The sequence below is a fragment of the Homarus americanus genome, unplaced genomic scaffold, assembly GCF_018991925.1.
Source record: "Homarus americanus isolate GMGI-L3 unplaced genomic scaffold, GMGI_Hamer_2.0 scaffold2071, whole genome shotgun sequence".
In the NCBI taxonomy this organism is placed as follows: Eukaryota; Metazoa; Arthropoda; class Malacostraca; order Decapoda; family Nephropidae; genus Homarus; species Homarus americanus.
In genome coordinates, this window is record NW_024754629.1 from 174765 (window position 1) to 193060 (window position 18296).

An 18296-nucleotide genomic window follows, 5' to 3' on the forward strand; every position below is an offset into this window, starting at 1 on the left:
ACGTCAACACATAAATCAGTGCCTCCTAGTTCATCTTGGAGGTGAACAACAGATAAGGAGACACACCTACCCACACCTGTACACACCTGGGGTAATTAGTTTGTCTCAGAAAGTTACCTTTTTTTATTATTATTATTTCACTTTGGAGTAAAAGAAATAATTCTTTCCACACACACACACACACACACACACACACACACACACACACACACACACACACACACACACACACACGACACAGCATAAGCCAGACATAGGCACATTATCCTGACACAGACACTGCGTCAACCAGCCAGACACAGACAGACAGTGAGGACGGGAGGAGGAGGAGGGAGGAATGGGGAGGGGGAGGGGGAGGGAGAGGGGGAGGGAGAGGGGGGGGAAGGAGACATGACTCGTTTTTGCAAGAGAATGTGGACGTCAAGGTGAGGCACTGTCCATGACTGGGTACTGTCCATGACTGGGGGTACTGTCCATGAGGGTACTGTCCATGACTGGGGGTACTGTCCATGACTGGGGGTACTGTCCATGACTGGGGGGTACTGTCCATGACTGGGGGGTACTGTCCTGTCCATGACTGGGGGTACTGTCCATGACTGGGGTACTGTCATGACTGGGGGTACTGTCCATGACGGGGTACTGTCCATGACTGGGGGGACTGTCCATGACTGGGGGCACTGTCCATGACTGGGGGTACTGTCCATGACTGGGGGCACTGTCCATGACTGGGGGTACTGTCCATGACTGGGACTGTCCATGACTGGGGGTACTGTCCATGACTGGGGGTACTGTCCATGACTGGGGGTACTGTCCATGACTGGGGGCACTGTCCATGACTGGGGGTACTGTCCATGACTGGGGGTACTGTCCATGACTGGGGGTACTGTCCATGACTGGGGGGTACTGTCCATGACTGGGGGTACTGTCCATGACTGGGGGCACTGTCCATGACTGGGGGTACTGTCCTGACTGATGGGGGTACTGTCCATGACTGGGGGTACTGTCCTTAGGGGTACTGTCCATGACTGGGGTACTGTCCATGACTAGGATGTCCATGACTGAAATTACTGTCCATGACTGGGGGTACTGTCCATGACTGGAGGTACTGTCCATGACTGGGGTACTGTCCATGACTGGGGGTACTGTCCATGACTGGGGACTGCTATCTGACTGGTACTGTCCTGACTGGTACTATCCATGACTGGGGTACTGTCCATGATGTCTGACTAGAGTACTGTCCATGACTGAGGTACTGTCCATGACTGGGGGGTACTGTCCATGACTGAAATTACTGTCCATGACTAGTGCTTCCATGACGGTACTGTCCATGACTGGAGGTACTGTCCATGACTGAAGTACTGTCCATGACTGGGTACTGTCCATGACTGGGGGTACTGTCCATGACTAGAATTACTGTCTGATGGGGTACTGTCCATGACTGGGGAGTACTGTCCATGACTAGGGGGTACTGTCCATGACAGGGGTTACTGCCATGACTGGAGGGTACTGTCCATCACTGGGGTTCCTGTCCATCACTGGGTTGTTCCATGACTGGGAGTACTGTCCATGACTGTGCTGTCCATGACTGGGGTACTGTCCATGACTGGGGTGCTGTCCATGACTGGGGTACTGTCCATGACTGGGGTACTCATGACTGGTACTGTCCATGGTGTACTGTCCATGACTGGTACTGTCCATGACTGGGGGGCTGTCGAGGGGGGGGTTACTGTCGATACTTAATGATTCTCGACAGACGGTTCAGTGTTAAGGGGTAAATTGTCTTTGATAAACAGACAGTGCTCAATGTAGACAGTACCCTAGGTAGACAGAAAGTATTCTAGGTAGATAGACAGCGTCCAAATTAGACACTAGGTTAGGTTAGGTTAGGTTAGGTTAGGTTAGGTTAGGTTAGGTTAGGTTAGGTTAGGTTAGGTTAGGATAGGTTAGGACTAGGTTAGGTTAGGTTAGGTTAGGTTAGGTTAGGTTAGGTTAGGTTAGGTTAGGTTAGGTTAGGTTAGGTGTAAATGTAGGTTTAGAGGTGACTGATAACACTACTGCCTCACACTAATACACAGGAATAATAATAATAATAATAATAATAATAATAATAATAAGAAGAAGTACAGGGGGAGGAGGAGGTGGTTGGTAGACACGCATGATACATCTGAAGTGTGGGTTTTTTTCTCAGCCTGACAAGTACCGCGACAGAAAAACACTTGAGACAGCCAACAACAACAACAATTACAACAACAACAACAGTTACAACAATCATTACAACACAGAAATTTGTTCCCTCCTAAGAGCCTCCGTCGGCCAGTCAATGTGGCTAATGATGAAGAAGTTACCACGACCGCCACTACAAAAGCTATTTTATTTTACGAAAGAAAAATTCTGACCTATCTTATATAGGACCTAACTTAACCCTATCTAACCTAAGATTCAAACCTGACCTTATCCAACCGAACTGTGAGGTAGTTTAGAGCTGTCAGGACTCAGGGTAGTTTTGGTTGGTTCGCCTCGCCTGAATAATAACAAATGGCCTGACGGTACTGTTCGTGGTACTCTGTAAGCCGTTGATGTATGAGGCCAGTTAATAGTCACATCAGCTCACGCCATTGGATCTGTACTGACGTCAAAGACAAGATAACAACCTCCTCAGACTGCCGCAGGAGAAGCGTCATCACCACCAGACAGGCTGGTCGTACGTCTGACAGCGGCGGGGTGAGGAGGGGCGGGGCTGGGCGGTACGATAAGTGAGGCAGCCAGCAGGATATTGGCTAAATGGTTGACCCCCCAGGTGTCCACGCTCGTTAAAATACATCAACTATAAAAAAATATATATATCAAATACAGTCAAATTTATTGTTCCTGTAATTAAAAGCTCAATAAAATGAAACGAAGAGTACACCACTCGCCTCCACTATTATTAAAATAAGACACAATTCTTTTTATTGAGTTTTTCAAATAAATTAAATACAAAAATAATAAAATACATTTATGCTGTGTAACGCTGAGGTAAAGTGATCTTGTGGGCTACCAGACGATGCCGGGTGAAGGTGACACCGACTGAACGTCACCTTGCCACGCTGTGCACTCCTAGGTGCCACGTTGTGCACTCCTAGGTACCACGCCGTGCACTCCTAGGTGCCACGCCGTGTACTTCTAGGTACCACGCCGTGCACTCCTAGGTGCCACGTTGTGCACTCCTAGGTACCACGCCGTGCACTCCTAGGTGCCACGCCGTGTACTTCTAGGTACCACGCCGTGCACTCCCTAAATGCCGTTGTGCACTCCTAGGTGCCACGTTGTGCACTCCTAGGTACCACGCCGTGCACTCCTAGGTGCCACGCCGTGTACTTCTAGGTACCACGCCGTGCACTCCTAGGTGCCACGTTGTGCACTCCTAGGTACCACGCCGTGCACTCCTAGGTGCCACGCCGTGTACTTCTAGGTACCACGCCGTGCACTCCTAAATGCCACGTTGTGCACGCCTTGGTGCCACGTTGTGCACTCCTAGGTGCCACGTTGTGCACTCCTAGGTGTCACGTTGTGCACTCCTAGGTGCCACGTCGTGTATTCCTAGGTACAACGCTGTGCACTCCTAGGTGCCACGTTGTGCACTCCTAGGTGTCACGTTGTGCACTCCTAGGTGCCACGTTGTGCACTCCTAGGTGCCACGCTGTGCACTCCTAGGTGCCACGCTGTGCAGTCCTAGGTGCCACGCTGTGCACTCCTAGGTGCCACGTCGTGTATTCCTAGGTACAACGCTGTGCACTCCTAGGTGCCACATTGTGCACTCCTAGGTGCCATGCTATGCACTCCTAGGTGCCACGCTATGCAATCCTGGGTGCCACGGCGCACACTCCCAAATACGGGTGTAACAAAACCAGTACAGGTGTGACAAAAATAATTACAGGTGTGGCAGCCATATTTACCTCTGTTAAAGGCGTTTCTCTACCTATGACGTCACGGATGCCCACCCCCCTCAGAGGTATACCATAGGCTGGGGGTTGGTGGGGTGAGAGAGGAGGGGCCGGGGGTGCCAGGAGGGGGTGTCTGGTGCCTCGTACAGCGTGCATGGCGGGGAGTGTCTTAAAGCTGATCTCTCTCTCTCTCTCTCTCTCTCTCTCTCTCTCTCTCTCTCTCTCTTTTTTCTCTCTCTCTCTCTCTCCTCTCTTTTCTCTCTCTCTCTCTCTCTCTCATACTGCAGACCTACTTTCCCTCTTCCACACACACACACACACACACACACACACACACACACACACACACACACACACACACACACACACACACACACACACACACACACACACACACACACACAAATTCAACAGTATATAAATTCTTCTCCTGTCAACAGCAAAATTCCTCCCAAAATACAGTAATAATACAAAATAATTCTGAAATATGAATGACTACACCAAACCTTCACCAATTATGAGTCCTTATTCTGTAACTGTAATAATCTGTCTTTGTAACTGTATTCTTACGTGTATTTTACCTGTAATTACACCTGTACCTACTACACCTGCACTCTGTATTTGTTTTTCAACTGTACTCTGGCCTCAACCAAGAAACACTTCAGCTAATCAACTCCAGCTCTCGTACTCAGGTAAAGTCCCAGCCTTCACACAACAACAGCTGTATAAACCGACTCAGTATATATACAGTACACCCTTAAAAGGCCTTAAACCGGGGGAGGAGAGGGAGGGGGGAGGGGAGGGAGAGGTGAGGGGAGGGAGAGGTGAGGAGAGGGAGAGGGAGAGGTGAAGGGAGTATACAGTATGGGCGTTTGTTTAAGGTAGACGGTATGTTAAGTATTTCCCACGAACGCCTCCTCACCTCCCTCTGTTGCTCGGGAAATTCTTGATATTTTTGGGTACTTGTGGTGTATGGGTGTTTATTAATGATTAATACAACCGCCTAGGAATAAAACTACACGAATTCACCTATGTTAATATTCATAAATCGCCAATAATCACATAGTTCCCGAGGTTGCAATTGCACGAGACGGTAGGGAGAACTCGCGCCAAATTTCTAAACGCTTGAGAACGTTCCCCGGAATTAGAACTCTTGAAATTTCATGATGCCACTTGATGGTATTTATTACATCAGTGTATCAATACTATGGTGTTACGTGGTGATTTTATTACACGTCAATATACCGGGTAGCTCGTAACACTATAATGTCACGTTGTGGTTTAAATGCGTCACCGTAACGCGCAGCCACTAGTATGATGACACGTGACAATCAAAACATTCCATCTCTATTGCAGTCTACCAATAGTTGCTCTCTTTTTTCCCGCACTCACTCTGGCTCAGACATTATGCTACAGGTAGTTATTTACTCTATTTTTTTAGATAATTAATTAAAAAATAATAATTATATGATTTTTATGATAACTGAAGAGAAATCCGACCATGGTGTCTTTTAAGGGGTGGGAGGGGGGAGGGGTATCAGTTGCTAAATGTTACCGAGATCGTATTCTCCTTTTACGACGTGGGAGAAATCTAAGTGAACTTGAGAGATTCTTAAGTCAAAAACCAAAAACACGAGCAACTCCTTTTGATGAATGATTAGCTTGGGGTCATTCTGTCCGTCTCTCACCACAAGGTCGTTCTCAGGCAGATAAGAGGAGAGAGAGATAAGAGACGCCAGGGGGAGGGAGACTTGGGTGTGTACATACAGCTGACGCAAACAACAACTTAGTTAATTAGGGTTAGATTAGGGTTAGATTAGGCTAGGTTAGACCACATTTAGTTTGGTTAGAATAGGTTAATCCAGGTTAGGTTAGGTTAATCCAGGTTAGATTAGGTTAGACCACATTTAGTTTGGTTAGAATAGGTTAATCCGGGTTAGGTTAGACCACATTTAGTTTGGTTAGAATAGGTTAATCCAGGTTGTTAGACCACATTTAGTTTGGTTAGAATAGGTTAATCCAGGTTAGGCTAGTTTAAATTAAGTAAAGCCAGGTAAGGTTAAATTAGGTAGGTTAGGTACTTAGGTTAAGTTACACCAGGTTTAACATTCTTCAGTGCAAGACGTTCACCTGACGACCTTGTACGTTCACACAAGATTTACTGTACAGATTGACTCAATGATCGTGTGTCTGTTCACCCTGTCTGAGGAACGGCAGCCTGAACGTGTCTCTGTCTGTCTGTCTCTCTGACTGTTTACGCATTAATATTTATTTCACTACTTTCTAGTCTCTAACTTATCCTCCTACAAAATTCATCTAACCTAACCTAACCTAACCTAACCTAACCTATGTAAAAACGTTGTGCAATGAGAGAGAGAGAGAGAGAGAGAGAGAGAGAGAGAGAGAGAGAGAGAGAGAGAGAGGAGAGAGAGAGAGAGAGGCCTACCTACCTACGCAGTTAGAGAGAAAGTGGGAGGTAGGCAGGGAATTGAATTGAATTGAATTGAATTTGAATTGAAACAGTTTATTTAGCCAGAAAACACAGATACAGAGTGGATAATAATAACAATATTAACTATGGCTGAGCCTGAAGGAGAGAGAGAGAGAGAGAGAGAGAGAGAGAGAGAGAGAGGAGAGAGAGAGAGAGAGAGAGAGAGAGAGGGGCCTATCTACGCACTGGGCAAATGAAAAACCATCTCCATTCAACATGCGACACGTAGGCCGATATTCCCCGCCGCTAAGGCTGCCACGTCTGAATTCTTTCTCTATGTTCCTCCTTTAATGTAAACACGATGAGTTGTATTAATACGAGGGCGAACTGTGTGTGTGTGTGTGTGTGTGTGTGTGTGTGTGTGTGTGTGTGTGTGTGTGTGCAGACATAGGTGGTGGCAGCTGAAGACTAGGAGAGGTGGTGGTTATGGGATGGAGTGGTGGGGGGGACGGACGAGAGGAAGTTTTACGGTGAACAAATTTACTGACAAAGCTTGTAGTACAGTTTGCCCACTCTCAGTAATTCAGTCAGGTCTTGACACTGAGGGTGGTATTACTTCTCACTGCCACGCAGGACAGAGGTTCATACACAAAGAAATACATCATATTCATTAACAGTGTGTACAGGTCAGAGTCATGTGGGTGATATTACTGTTCACTGCCACGCAGGACAGAGGTTCATACACAAAGAAATACATCATATTCATTAACAGTGTGTATAGGCAGAGTCATGGGGTGATATTACTGTTCACTGCCATGCGGGAGGGAGGCGAGAGGGTGGGAGGTGTGAAGGAGGGAAGGAGAGAGAGGGAGATGAGAGGGGAGGCGAGAGGGTGGGAGGTGGAGGGGGAGGGATATGAGGGGAGGCGAGAGGGAGGGATAAGGGAGGGGTGGGAGGGGTGGGGGAGGGGATATGGGTGGGAGGCGAGAGGGGAGGAATATGGAGGGTGGGAGGGGGAGGGGAGGGATGAAGAGTGGGAGGCGAGAGGGAGGGAGGGGAGAGGGTGGAGATGCTAGGGAGGAGGGAGAGGGGGAGATGAGAGGAGGCAGAGAGGGAGATGAGGAGGGTGGAATGTGTGAGGGGAGGGAGGGGAGAGGGGAGATGGGAGGGAGGCGAGGGGAGGATAGTGAGAGGGGTGGGAGGTGGGGAGGAGGGATATGGAGGGAGGGAGAGGGGAGGGATATGAGAGGGGTGGAGGTGATAGGGGAGGGGAGGCGGGAGAGGGGGGAGATGGAGAGGAGGCGGAGAGGAGGGAGGTGGAGGAGGGAGGTGAGGGGGAGGGAAGAGAGAGGAGGAGGGAGGGGAGGGAGATGAGAGGGAGGCGAGAGGGTGGGAGGGGAGGAAGGGAGGCGAGAGGGGGGAGATGGAGGGGAGATGAGAGGGAGGATAGAGAGGGGTGAGGTGGGAGGGGAGGGAGAAGGAGGAGGCGAGAGGGAGGGAGGTGAGAGGGGAGGGAGGAGGGAGGAGAGAGAGAGGGAAATGGAGGGAGGCGAGAGGGGTATGAGAGGAGGGGTGAGAGGGAGGGAGGGAGAGGAGGGTGGAGATGTTAGGGGAGGGAGGCGAGAGATGAGAGGGAGGAAGGAGAGGGGAGGGATAAGGAGAGGGTGGGTAGGGAGGGAGGCGAGAGGGGGAGATGAGAGGGGAGGTGAGAGGGAGGGATAGAGAGGGGTGGGAGGTGTTGGGGAGGGAGGCGAGAGAGAGGAGGTATTGGGGAGGGAGGCGAGGGGAGGGATGAGAGGGGTGGGAGGTGGGGAGGGAGGGGAGAGGGGGAGATGAGGAGGAAGGCGAGAGGGAGGATATGAGAGGGTGGGAGGTGTTAGGGAGGAGGCGAGAGAGAGGGAGATGAGAGGGAGGCGAGAGGGAGGATATGAGGGGGTGGGAGGTGGGGAGGGGAGGCGAGAGGGGGAGATGAGAGGGAGGGAGAGGAGGGATATGGAGAGGGTGGGAGGTGTTAGGGGAGGGAGGCGAGAGAGGGAGATGGGAGAGGAAGGGAGAGGAGGGAGAGTGAGAGGGTGGAGGTGTTAGGAGGGAGGCGAGAGGGGAGATGAGAGGGAGGCGAGAGGGAGGGAGAGGAGAGGGTGGGAGGTTATAGGGAGGGAGGCGAGAGAGAGGGGAGAGGAGAGGTGGGAGGTGTGAGGAGGGGAGGCGAGAGGGGGTAGATGAGAGGGAGGCGAGAGGGAGGGATATGGGAGAGGGTGGTGGAGGGAGGAGGAGGAGAGGGAGGCGAGAGGGAGGTTGAGAGGGTGGAGATGTTGGGGAGGGAGGCGAGAGGGGGAGATGAGGGAGGGCGAGAGGGAGGGATATGAGAGAGGTGGGAGGTTAGGGAGGGAGGCGAGAGAGAGGAGATGAGAGGGAGGGAGAGGGGGGAGATGAGAGGGAGGCGAGAGGGGAGGATATGGAGAGGTGGAGGTGGGTATGGGAGGCGGAGAGGGGTGATGAGAGGGAGGCGAGAGGAGGGATATGAGAGGTGGAGGTGTTAGGGATGGAGGCAGAGGGGAGATGAGGGAGGCGAGAGGAGGGATAAGGAGAGGGTGGGAGGAGGGAGGGAGGCGTGAGGGAGGGAGGGCACGGATCCGGGGTGCTGCGGGAGGCTGAGCCGTCCAGCCAGCCAGTGGGCCAGACGAGACTCGTTAACAGGCGACCAGGCCCTCCCTGGCCCCCCTGGTCTTCCTTGGCCTTCTTGTCCTCCCCGGCCTCCTCTGACCCTCCCTGGCCTCCTGACCTCCCTGGCACCCTCTGGTCTTGTCTAGTCCTCCCTGGCCCCTGGTTCTAGCCTCTGTCCTCCCGGCCTCCTCTGGTCCTCCCTGGCCTTCTCTGTCCTCCCGGCCCCTCTGGTCCTCCCCGCCTCCTCTGGTCCTCCCTGGCCCCTCTGACCCTCCCTGGCACCCTGGTCTGTCTAGTCCTCCTGGCCCTGGTCTTCCTTGGACCTCCTCTGGTCCTCCTCTGGCCTCTGGTCCTCCCCGGCCTCCTGGTCCTCCTGCCTCTGACCTCCTGGCACCCTCTGGTCTGTCTAGTCCTCCCTGGCCCTGGTCCTCCTGGCCCTGTCCTCCCCGGCCCTCTGGTCCCTGGCCCTGGTCTTCCTTGACCTCTGGTCCTCCCTGCCCCTCTGGTCCTCCCTGGCCTCTGTCCCTCCCTGGCCTTCTCTGGTCCTCCCCGGCCCCTCTTGTCCTCCCCGGCCCTCTGGTCCTCCCTGGCCCCTCTGGTCCTCCCTGGCCTCCTCTGGTCCCTCCCCTGGCCTCTGACCTCTCCCTGGCACCCTCTGGTCTCTATCCCTCCTGGCCCCTCTGGTCCTCCCTGGCCCTCTTGTCCTCCTGGCCCCTCTTGTCCTCCCAGCCCTCTTGTCCTCCCCTGGTCCCTCTTGTCCTCCCTGGCCCCTCTTGTCCTCCCTGGCCCTCTTGTCCTCCCTGGCCCCTCTTGTCCTCCCTGGCCCCTCTTGTCCTCCCTGGCCCCTCTTGTCCTCCCCGGCCCCCTCTGGTCCTCCCTGGTGTCCTCTGGTCCTCCCTGGCCTCCTCTGGTCCCACCTGGTGTCCTCTGGTCCTCCCTGGCCTCCTCTGGTCCTACCTGGTGTCCTCTGGTCCTACCTGCTGACCTCTGTCCTATCTGTCCACCTGGCCTCCTCTGGTCCTATCTGTCCTCCCTGGCCTCCTCTGTCCCACCTGGCCTCTTCTGGTCCTACCTGGTCTCCTCTGGTCCTATCTGGTCTCCCTGGCCTCTGGTCCTACCTGGCCTCCTCTGGTCCCACCTGGCCTCCTCTGGTCCCATCTGGTCTCACCTGGCCTCCTCTGGTCCTACCTGGCCTCCTCTGGTCCTACCTGGTCTCCTCTCTGGTCCTATCTGGTCTCACCTGCCTCCTCTCTGGTCCCACCTGGCCTCCTCTGGTCCCCACCTGGCCTCCCTGGTCCTATCTGGTCTCACCTGGCCTCCTCTGGTCCTACCTGGCCTCCTCTGGTCCTACCTGGTCTCCTCTGGTCCTATCTGGTCTCATCTGGCCTCCTCTGGTCCCACCTGGTGTCCTCTGGTCCTACCTGGCCTCCTCTGGGCCTACCTGGCCTCCCTCTGGTCCTACCTGGCCCTCTGGTCCCACCTGGCCTCCTCTGGTCCCACTCTGGCCTCCTCTGGGCCTACCTGGCCTCCTCTGGTCCTACCTGGCCTCCTCTGGTCCATCTGGTCTCACCTGGCCTCCTCTGGTCCCACCTGGTGTCCCTCTGTCCTACCTGGCCCCTCTGGGCCTACCTGGCCTCTGGTCCCATTTGGTCTCACCTGGCCTCCTCTGGTCCTACCTGGCCTCTGGGCCTACCTGGCCTCCTCTCTGGTCCTATCTGGTCTCACCTGGCCTCCTCTGGTCACCTGGTGTCCTCTGGTCCCACCTGGCCCTCTGGGCCTACCTGGCCTCCTGGTCCATCTGGTCTCACCTGGCCTCCTCTGGTCCACCTGGTCTCCTCTGGTCCTATCTGGTCTCACCTGGTCCTACCTGGCCTCCTCTGGTCCTATCTGGTCTCATCTGGCCTCCTCTGGTCCTACCCTGGTCTCCTCTGGTCCTATCTGGTCCTCTGGTCCACCTGGCCTCCTCTGGTCCTATCTGGTCTCACCTGGCCCCTCTGGTCCTTACCTGGCCTCCTCTGGTCCTACCTGGTGTCCTCTGGTCCTACCTGGCCTCCTGGTCCTCACCTGTCTCCCCTCTGGTCCTATCTGGTCTCCTCTGGTCCTACCTGGCCTCCTCTGGTCCTACCTGGTCCTGGCCTGCCTCCTCTGGTCCTACCTGGCCTCCTCTGGGCCTACCTGGCCTCCTCTGGTCCCACCTGGCCTCCTCTGGTCCTACCTGGCCTCCTCTGGTCCTACCTGGTCCACCTGGCCTCCTCTGGTCCCACCTGGCCTCCTCTGGGCCCACCTGGCCTCTGGTCCTACCTGGCCTCCTCTGCTCCTACTGGCCTCCTGGTCCCACCTGGCCTCCTCTGGTCCTATCTGGTCTCACCTGGCCTCCTCTGGTCCTACCTGGCCTCCTCTGGTCCCACCTGGCCTCCTCTGGTCCCACCTGGTCCCCTCTCTGGTCCTATCTGGCCTCCTCTGGTCCTATCTGGTCTCACCTGGCCCCTCTGGTCCTACCTGGCCTCCTCTGGTCCTATCTGGTCTCACCTGGCCTCCTCTGGTCCTACCTGGCCCCTGGTCCTACCTGGTCTCCTCTGGTCCTATCTGGTCTCATCTGGCCTCCTGGTCCACCTGGTGTCCTCTGGTCCTACCTGGCCTCCTCTGGGCCTACCTGGCCTCCTCTGGTCCTACCTGGCCTCCTCTGCTCTACCTGGCCTCTTCTGGTCCTACCTGGCCCCTGGTCCCACCTGGCCTCCTCTGGTCCTACCTGGCCCCTCTGGTCCTACCTGGCCTCCTCTGGTCCTACCTGGCCTCCTCTGGTCCTATCTGGTCTCACCTGGCCTCCTGTCCCACCTGGCCTCCTCTGGTCTCACCTGGCCTCCTCTGGTCCTACCTGGCTCCTCTTCTGGTCCTACCGGGTCTCCTCTGGTCCTATCTGGTCTCACCTGGCCTCCTCTGGTCCTACCTGGCCTCCTCTGGTCCTATCTGGTCTCACCTGGCCTCCTCTGGTCCTACCTGGCCTCCTCTGGTCCTACCTGGCCTCCCTCTGGTCCTACCTGGCCTCCTCTGGTCCCACCTGGCCTCCTCTGGTCCTATCTGGTCTCACCTGGCCTCTGGTCTCACCTGGCCTCCTCTGGTCTCACCCTGGCCTCCTTCTGGTCCTACCTGGCCTCTTCTGGTCCTACCTGGCTCCTCTGGTCCTATCTGGTCTCACCTGGCCTCCTCTGGTCTTACCTGGCCTCCTCTGGTCCCACCTGGCCTCCTCTGGTCCATCTGGTCTCACCTGGCCTCCTCTGGTCTCACCTGGCCTCCTCTGGTCCTACCTAGCCTCCTCTGGTCCTACCTGGCCTCCTCTGGTCCTACCTGGTCCTCTGGTCCATCTGGTCTCACCTGGCCTCCTGGTCCCCTCCTCTCCCTCTGGTCCACCTGGTCTCCTCTGGTCCATCTGGTCTCCCCTGGCTCCTCTGGTCCTACCTGGCCCCCTCTGGTCCTACCTGGCCCCTCTGGTCCCATCTGGTCTCACCTGGCCTCCCCTCTGGTCCCACCTGGCCCCTCTGGTCCTACCTGGCCCCTCTCGTCCTCACCTGGTCTCACCTGGCCTCCTCTGGTCCCTACCTGGCCTCCTCTGGTCCTACCTGGCCTCCTCTGGTCCCACCTGGCCCCTCTGGTCCTACCTGCCCCCCTGGTCCTGCCTGGTCTCACCTGGCCTCCTCTGGTCCTACCTGGCCCCTCTGTCCGACCTGGTCTCACCTGGCCTCCTCTGGTCCCCTGGCCCCTTCTCGTCATCCTGGTCTCCCCTGGCCCTCTGGTCCTACCTGGCCTCCTCTGGTCCCACCTGGCCTCCTGGTCCCACCTGGCCCCTCTGGTCCCTCCCTCTCGTCACCTGGTCTCACCTGGCCTCCCTCTGGTCCTACCTGGCCTCCTCTGGTCCTACCTGGCCTCCTCTTCCTACCTGGCCCCTCTGGTCCTACCTGGCCTCCTCTGTCCTATCTGGTCTCACCTGGCCTCCTCTGGTCCTACCTGGCCCCCTCTGGTCCTACCTGGCCTCTGGTCCCACCTGGCCCCTCTCGTCCTCCTGGTCTCACCTGGCCTCCTCTGGTCCCACCTGGCCTCCTCTGGTCCTACCTGGCCCCTCTGGTCCTACCTGGCCCCTCTGGTCCCATCTGGTCTCACCTGGCCCTCTGTCCTACCTGGCCCCTCTGGTCCCACGTGGCCCCTCCTCGTCCCACCTGGTCTCACCTGGCCCTCCTCTGGTCCTACCCTGGCCCCCTCTGGTCCCACCTGGCCTCCTGTCCTATCTGGTCTCACCTCTCCCTGGTCCTACCTGGCCTCCCTGGTCCTACCTGGCCTCCTCTGGTCCTACCTGGCCTGGTCCTACCTGGCCTCCTCTGGTCCTATCTGGTCTCACCTGGCCTCCTGGTCCTACCTGGCCCTCTGGTCCTTACCTGGCCTCCTCTGGTCCTGCCTGGCCCCTCTGGTCCTACCTGGCCCTCTGGTCCTATCTGGTCCACCTGGCCTCCTCTGGTCTCACCTGGCTCCCTCTGGTCCCACCTGGCCCCCTCTGGTCCCACTCCCCCTCTGGTCCCATCTGGTCTCACCTGGCCTCCTCTGGTCCCACCTGGCCCTCTGTCCCACCTGGCCCCTCTCTGGTCCTATTCTGGTCCACCTGGCCTCTGGTCCTATCTGTCTCACCTGGCCTCCTCTGGTCTCACCTGGCCCCTCTGGTCCTACCTGGCCTCCTCTGGTCCCATCTGGTCTCACCTGGCCTCCTCTGGTCCTACCTGGCCTCCCTGGTCCTTACCTGGCCTCCTCTGGTCCATCTGGCCTACCTGGCCTCCTCTGGTCCTACCTGGCCCCTTCTGGTCCCACCTGGCCCCCTCTGGTCCCTCTGTCCACCTGGCCTCCCTCTGGTCCCACCTGGCCTCCTCTGGTCCCACCTGGCCTCCTCTGGTCCCTACCTGGCCCCCTCTGGTCCCACCTGGTCTCCTCTGGTCCCACCTGGCCTCCTCCTTGGTCCCACCTGGCCCCCTCTGGTCCCACTCACTCCCTCTGGTCCCACCTGGCCTCCCTGGTCCCACCTGGCCCCCTGGTCCCCACTTGGCCCCCTCTGTCCTCATCTGGTCTCACCTGGCCCTCTGGTCCCACCCGGCCTCTGGTCCCCACCAGGCCTCCTCTGGTCCTACCTGGCCTCTCTGGTCCTACCCTCTGGTCCCATCTGTCCCTACCTGGCCTCCTCTGGTCCCACCTGGCCTCCTCTGGTCCCACCTGGCTCCTCTGGTCCTACCTGGCCCCCTCTGTCCCACCTGGCCCCCTGGTCCCATCTGGTCCTCACCTGGCCCTCCTCTGGTCCTACCTGGCCCCTCTGTCCACCTGGCCCCCTCTGGTCCCACCTGGCCCCCTCTGGTCCTACCTGGCCCCTCTGGTCCCTACCTGGCCCCCTCTGGTCCCATCTGTTCTCACCTGGCCCCTCTGGTCCACCTGGCTCCTCTCTGGTCCTACCTGGCCCCTCTGGTCCTACCTGGCCCCCTCTGGTCCTACCTGGCCCCCCCTGGTCCCATCTGGTCCTACCTGGTCTCCTCTGGTCTTACCTGGCCTCCTTCTGTCCTACCTGGCCTCCTCTGGTCCACCTGGCCCCTTGTCTGGCCTGGCCCCTCTGGTCCTCTGCCTCACCTGGCCTCCTCTGGTCCTACCTGGCCCCTCTGGTCCCACCTGGCCCCCTCTGGTCCTGCCTGGCCCCTCTGGTCCCACCTGGCCTCCTCTGGTCCTACCTGGCCTCCTGGTCCCACCTGGCCCCCTGGTCCTCCTGGCCCCTCTGGTCCCATCTGGTCCTACCTGCCTCCCTCTGGTCCTACCTGGCCTCCTCTGGTCCCACCTGCTCCCTCTGGTCCTACCTGGCCTCCCTCTGGTCCTACCTGGCCTCCCTCTGGTCCCACCTGGCCCCCTGGTCCTACCTCCGCCTCTGGTCCTCCTGGCCCCTCTGGTCCCATCTGGTCTCACCTGGCCCTCCTCTGGTCCCACCTGGCCCCTCTGGTCCCACCTGGCCCCTGGTCCCACTCGCCCCTCTGGTCCCATCTGGTCCTACCTGGCCTCCTCTGGTCCCACCTGGCCTCCCTCTGGTCCCACCTGGCCTCCCTGGTCCCACCTGGCCCTCTGGTCCTACCTGGCCCCCTCTGGTCCCATCTGTCCTCACCTGGCCTCCCTCTGGTCCTACCTGGCTCCCTCTGGTCCTGCCTGGCCCCCCTGGTCCTACCTGGCCCTCTGGTCCTATCTGGTCTCACCTGGCCTCCCTCTGGTCCTACCTGGCCCCTCTGGTCCTCCTGGCCCGTCTGGTCCTACCTGGCCCTCCTCCGCCAGCCCCTCACCCATCGGGCCTCCCCACACACCAAGTTGTTCCCTGCAGTACGGTAGACACTAGCCTACACTATGTGCTCTACACCATGTGGGGCCACACACACATTCAGGGCCACACACACATTCAGGGCCACACACACATTCAGGGCCACACACATACATTCAGGGCCACACACATACATTCAATCATCCTGAGTGGAAAGATACAGCCAGACGGACGGACGGACACACACGCCAAGTTTCATCTAGTTATGGACAGACAAACAGACAGACAAATTTTTGGCGGATATAATACTGTCCATATTACTGATGATTACATAAACAACAACAATATTAATTCTGGGTCAAATCTCAGGCGCTGATTGGTCGCAACAAATGTCAAATGGAGGTATATTTTTTTCCGTAAGTTAATTTGCTCCTTCTAATGACATCATAGTCATTCATTGTTTCTCTGGACGCTGATTGGTGCTTTGGAATGACGTCACACTGATAATTTTTTCCAGATGATTGGTCCTTTGTAGTGACGTCACATTACATTAAAATTTTCATAACTATGATTGGTACAGACAAGTTATTGATCAGTCACATTCTACGTCATCACCTGCAACTGTTCATCCCTCTGTACTGACCCATTATTGGTCAGTCACCCACGTCATCACCTGCAACACGTCACCACTAATATAATGTCACGTTATTGGCCCATTACCTTCTACGTCATTATCTGCGTCACGACTTACGTCAAAACTAACAAATAAAACACTTGTATTGTTGCTCCAATGAGACAGTAAATATGAGAGCCACTCCGAGTAATACAATGACCCTTGTCAGGTGAGAGCTCTCTCTCTCTCAGCCAAACCATGAATTGCTTCTTAGCGGCTGGAAGAAAATGTCTGTCTGTCAGTTAATCATTCAGTCAGTCATGATTGATATTCACAAAACTGGCTGACGAAGGTAAAAACGCTGAGAGAGAGAGCCCCCGCCCCTGCCACGGTATTGACGTCATCAGGCCGGAGGCGTTGCGTCACTAACATGCTACGTCATAACTTGCTTGACGTCATAGGTGATGGCGTGACATCATAGCCCCGGGTATGACGTCAGCGGGTCAGCGAGACATCTGCGCACTTTCCAGGGCGCAGTCGCGTTCACACACACACCTCCTCCCCTCCTCCGCCCTCCCACTCCCCGCCCACCCACTCCCCGCCCACCTCCTGCCACACCATATTACAAGAGTGTTTACACCTGATACTCTGTGTGTGTAAGGAGGGAGCGGTACAGTGATACAGTCAGGCCAGGGGACGGTACAGCTAGGGTGGTACAGTGATACAGTCAGGCTAGGGGACGGTACAGCTAGGTGGTACAGTGATACAGTCAGGCCAGGGACGGTACAGCTAGGTGGTACAGTGATACAGTCAGGCCAGGGACGGTACAGCTAGGTGGTACAGTGATACAGTCAGGCCAGGGACGGTACAGTTAGGTGGTACAGTGATACAGTCAGGCCAGGGACGGTACAGCTAGGTGGTACAGTGATACAGTCAGGCCAGGGGACGGTACAGCTAGGTGGTACAGTGATACAGTCAGGCCAGGGGACGGTACAGTTAGTGGTACAGTGATACAGTCAGGCCAGGGGACGGTACAGCTAGGTGGTACAGTGATACAGTCAGGCTAGGGACGGACAGCTAGGTGGTACAGTGATACAGTCAGGGACGGTACAGCTAGGTGATACAGTGATACAGTCAGCCAGGGGACGGCAGCTAGGTGGTACAGTGATACAGTTCAGGCCAGGGACGGTACAGCTAGGTGGTACAGTGATACAGTCAGGCCAGGGACGGTACAGCTAGGTGGTACAGTGATAGTCAGGCCAGGGACGGTACAGCTAGGTGGTACAGTGATACAGTCAGGCCAGGGGACGGTACAGCTAGGTGGTACAGTGATACAGTCAGGCCAGGGGACGGTACAGCTGGTGGTACAGTGATACAGTCAGGCCAGGGGACGGTAGCTAGGTAGTACAGTGATACAGTCAGGCCAGGGGACGGTACAGCTAGGTGGTACAGTGATACAGTTAGGCAGGGGACGGTACAGCTAGGTGGTACAGTGCTACAGTCAGGCCAGGGGACGGTACAGCTAGGTAGTACAGTGATACAGTCAGGCTGGGGACGGTACAGCTAGGTGGTACAGTGATACAGTCAGGCCAGGGGACGGTACAGCTAGGTAGTACAGTGATACAGTCAGGCCAGGGACGGTACAGCTAGGTGGTACAGTGCTACAGTCAGGCCAGGGACGGTACAGCTAGGCAGGTACAGTGATACAGTCAGGCCAGGGGACGGTACAGCTTAGGTGGTACAGTGATACAGTCAGGCCAGGGGACGGTACAGCTAGGTGGTACAGTGATACAGTCAGGCCAGGGGACGGTACAGCTAGGTGGTAAGTGATACAGTCAGGCCAGGGGACGAAATTAGGTAGTACAGTGATACAGTCAGGCAGGGGACGGTACAGCTAGGTGGTACAGTGCTACAGTCAGGCCAGGGGACGGTACAGCTAGGTGGTACAGTACAGTCAGGCCAGGGGACGGTACAGCAGGTGGTACAGTACAGTCAGGCCAGGGGACGGTACAGCTAGGTGGTACAGTGCAGTCAGGCCAGGGGACGGTACAGCTAGGTGGTACAGTGATACAGTCAGGCCAGGGGACGGTACAGCTAGGTAGTACAGTGATACAGTCAAGCCAGGGACGGTACAGCTAGGTGGTACAGTGCTACAGTCAGGCCAGGGACGGTACAGCTAGGTGGTACAGTGATACAGTCAGGCCAGGGCAGTACAGCTAGGTGGTACAGTGATACAGTCAGGCCAGGGGACGGTACAGCTAGGTGGTACAGTGATACAGTCAGGCCAGGGGACGGTACAGCTAGGTACAGTGATACAGTCAGGCCAGGGGACGGTGCAGCTAGGTG

At 56.4% G+C, this 18296-nt stretch overlaps 2 protein-coding genes across 2 annotated transcripts; both read right to left on the reverse strand.

Moving 5' to 3' along the window:
* Nucleotides 1–420: 420 nt before the first annotated feature.
* Nucleotides 421–1131, reverse strand: LOC121855876 (protodermal factor 1-like). The gene has a single exon (XM_042351042.1). The coding sequence runs from the start codon at nt 1129–1131 to the stop codon at nt 421–423; it is 711 nt and encodes a 236-aa protein (XP_042206976.1).
* A 327-nt stretch (nt 1132–1458) lies between these two features.
* Nucleotides 1459–14822, reverse strand: LOC121855877 (protein spalt-accessory-like). Its single transcript, XM_042351043.1, has 2 exons — nt 14671–14822; nt 1459–1708 (listed from the first exon to the last, which is right to left on the reverse strand). The coding sequence occupies exons 1-2, from the start codon at nt 14820–14822 to the stop codon at nt 1459–1461; spliced, it is 402 nt and encodes a 133-aa protein (XP_042206977.1).
* Between the last annotated feature and the right edge of the window lie 3474 nt (nt 14823–18296).

Excerpts from the sequence above, each read along its gene's own strand:
- LOC121855877 (XM_042351043.1), bottom strand. The coding sequence starts at position 14,822 with ATGGGACCAGAGGGGCCAGGAGGACCAGGGGGCCAGGTGGGACCAGGA. Across the intron at positions 1,709-14,670 it reads GTAGGACCAGAGGAGGCCAG|CCCCCCAGTCATGGACAGTA; the intron begins GTGAGGCAGAGG and ends CCCCCTCGACAG.
- LOC121855876 (XM_042351042.1), bottom strand. The coding sequence starts at position 1,131 with ATGGACAGTACCCCAGTCATGGACAGTACCTCCAGTCATGGACAGTAC.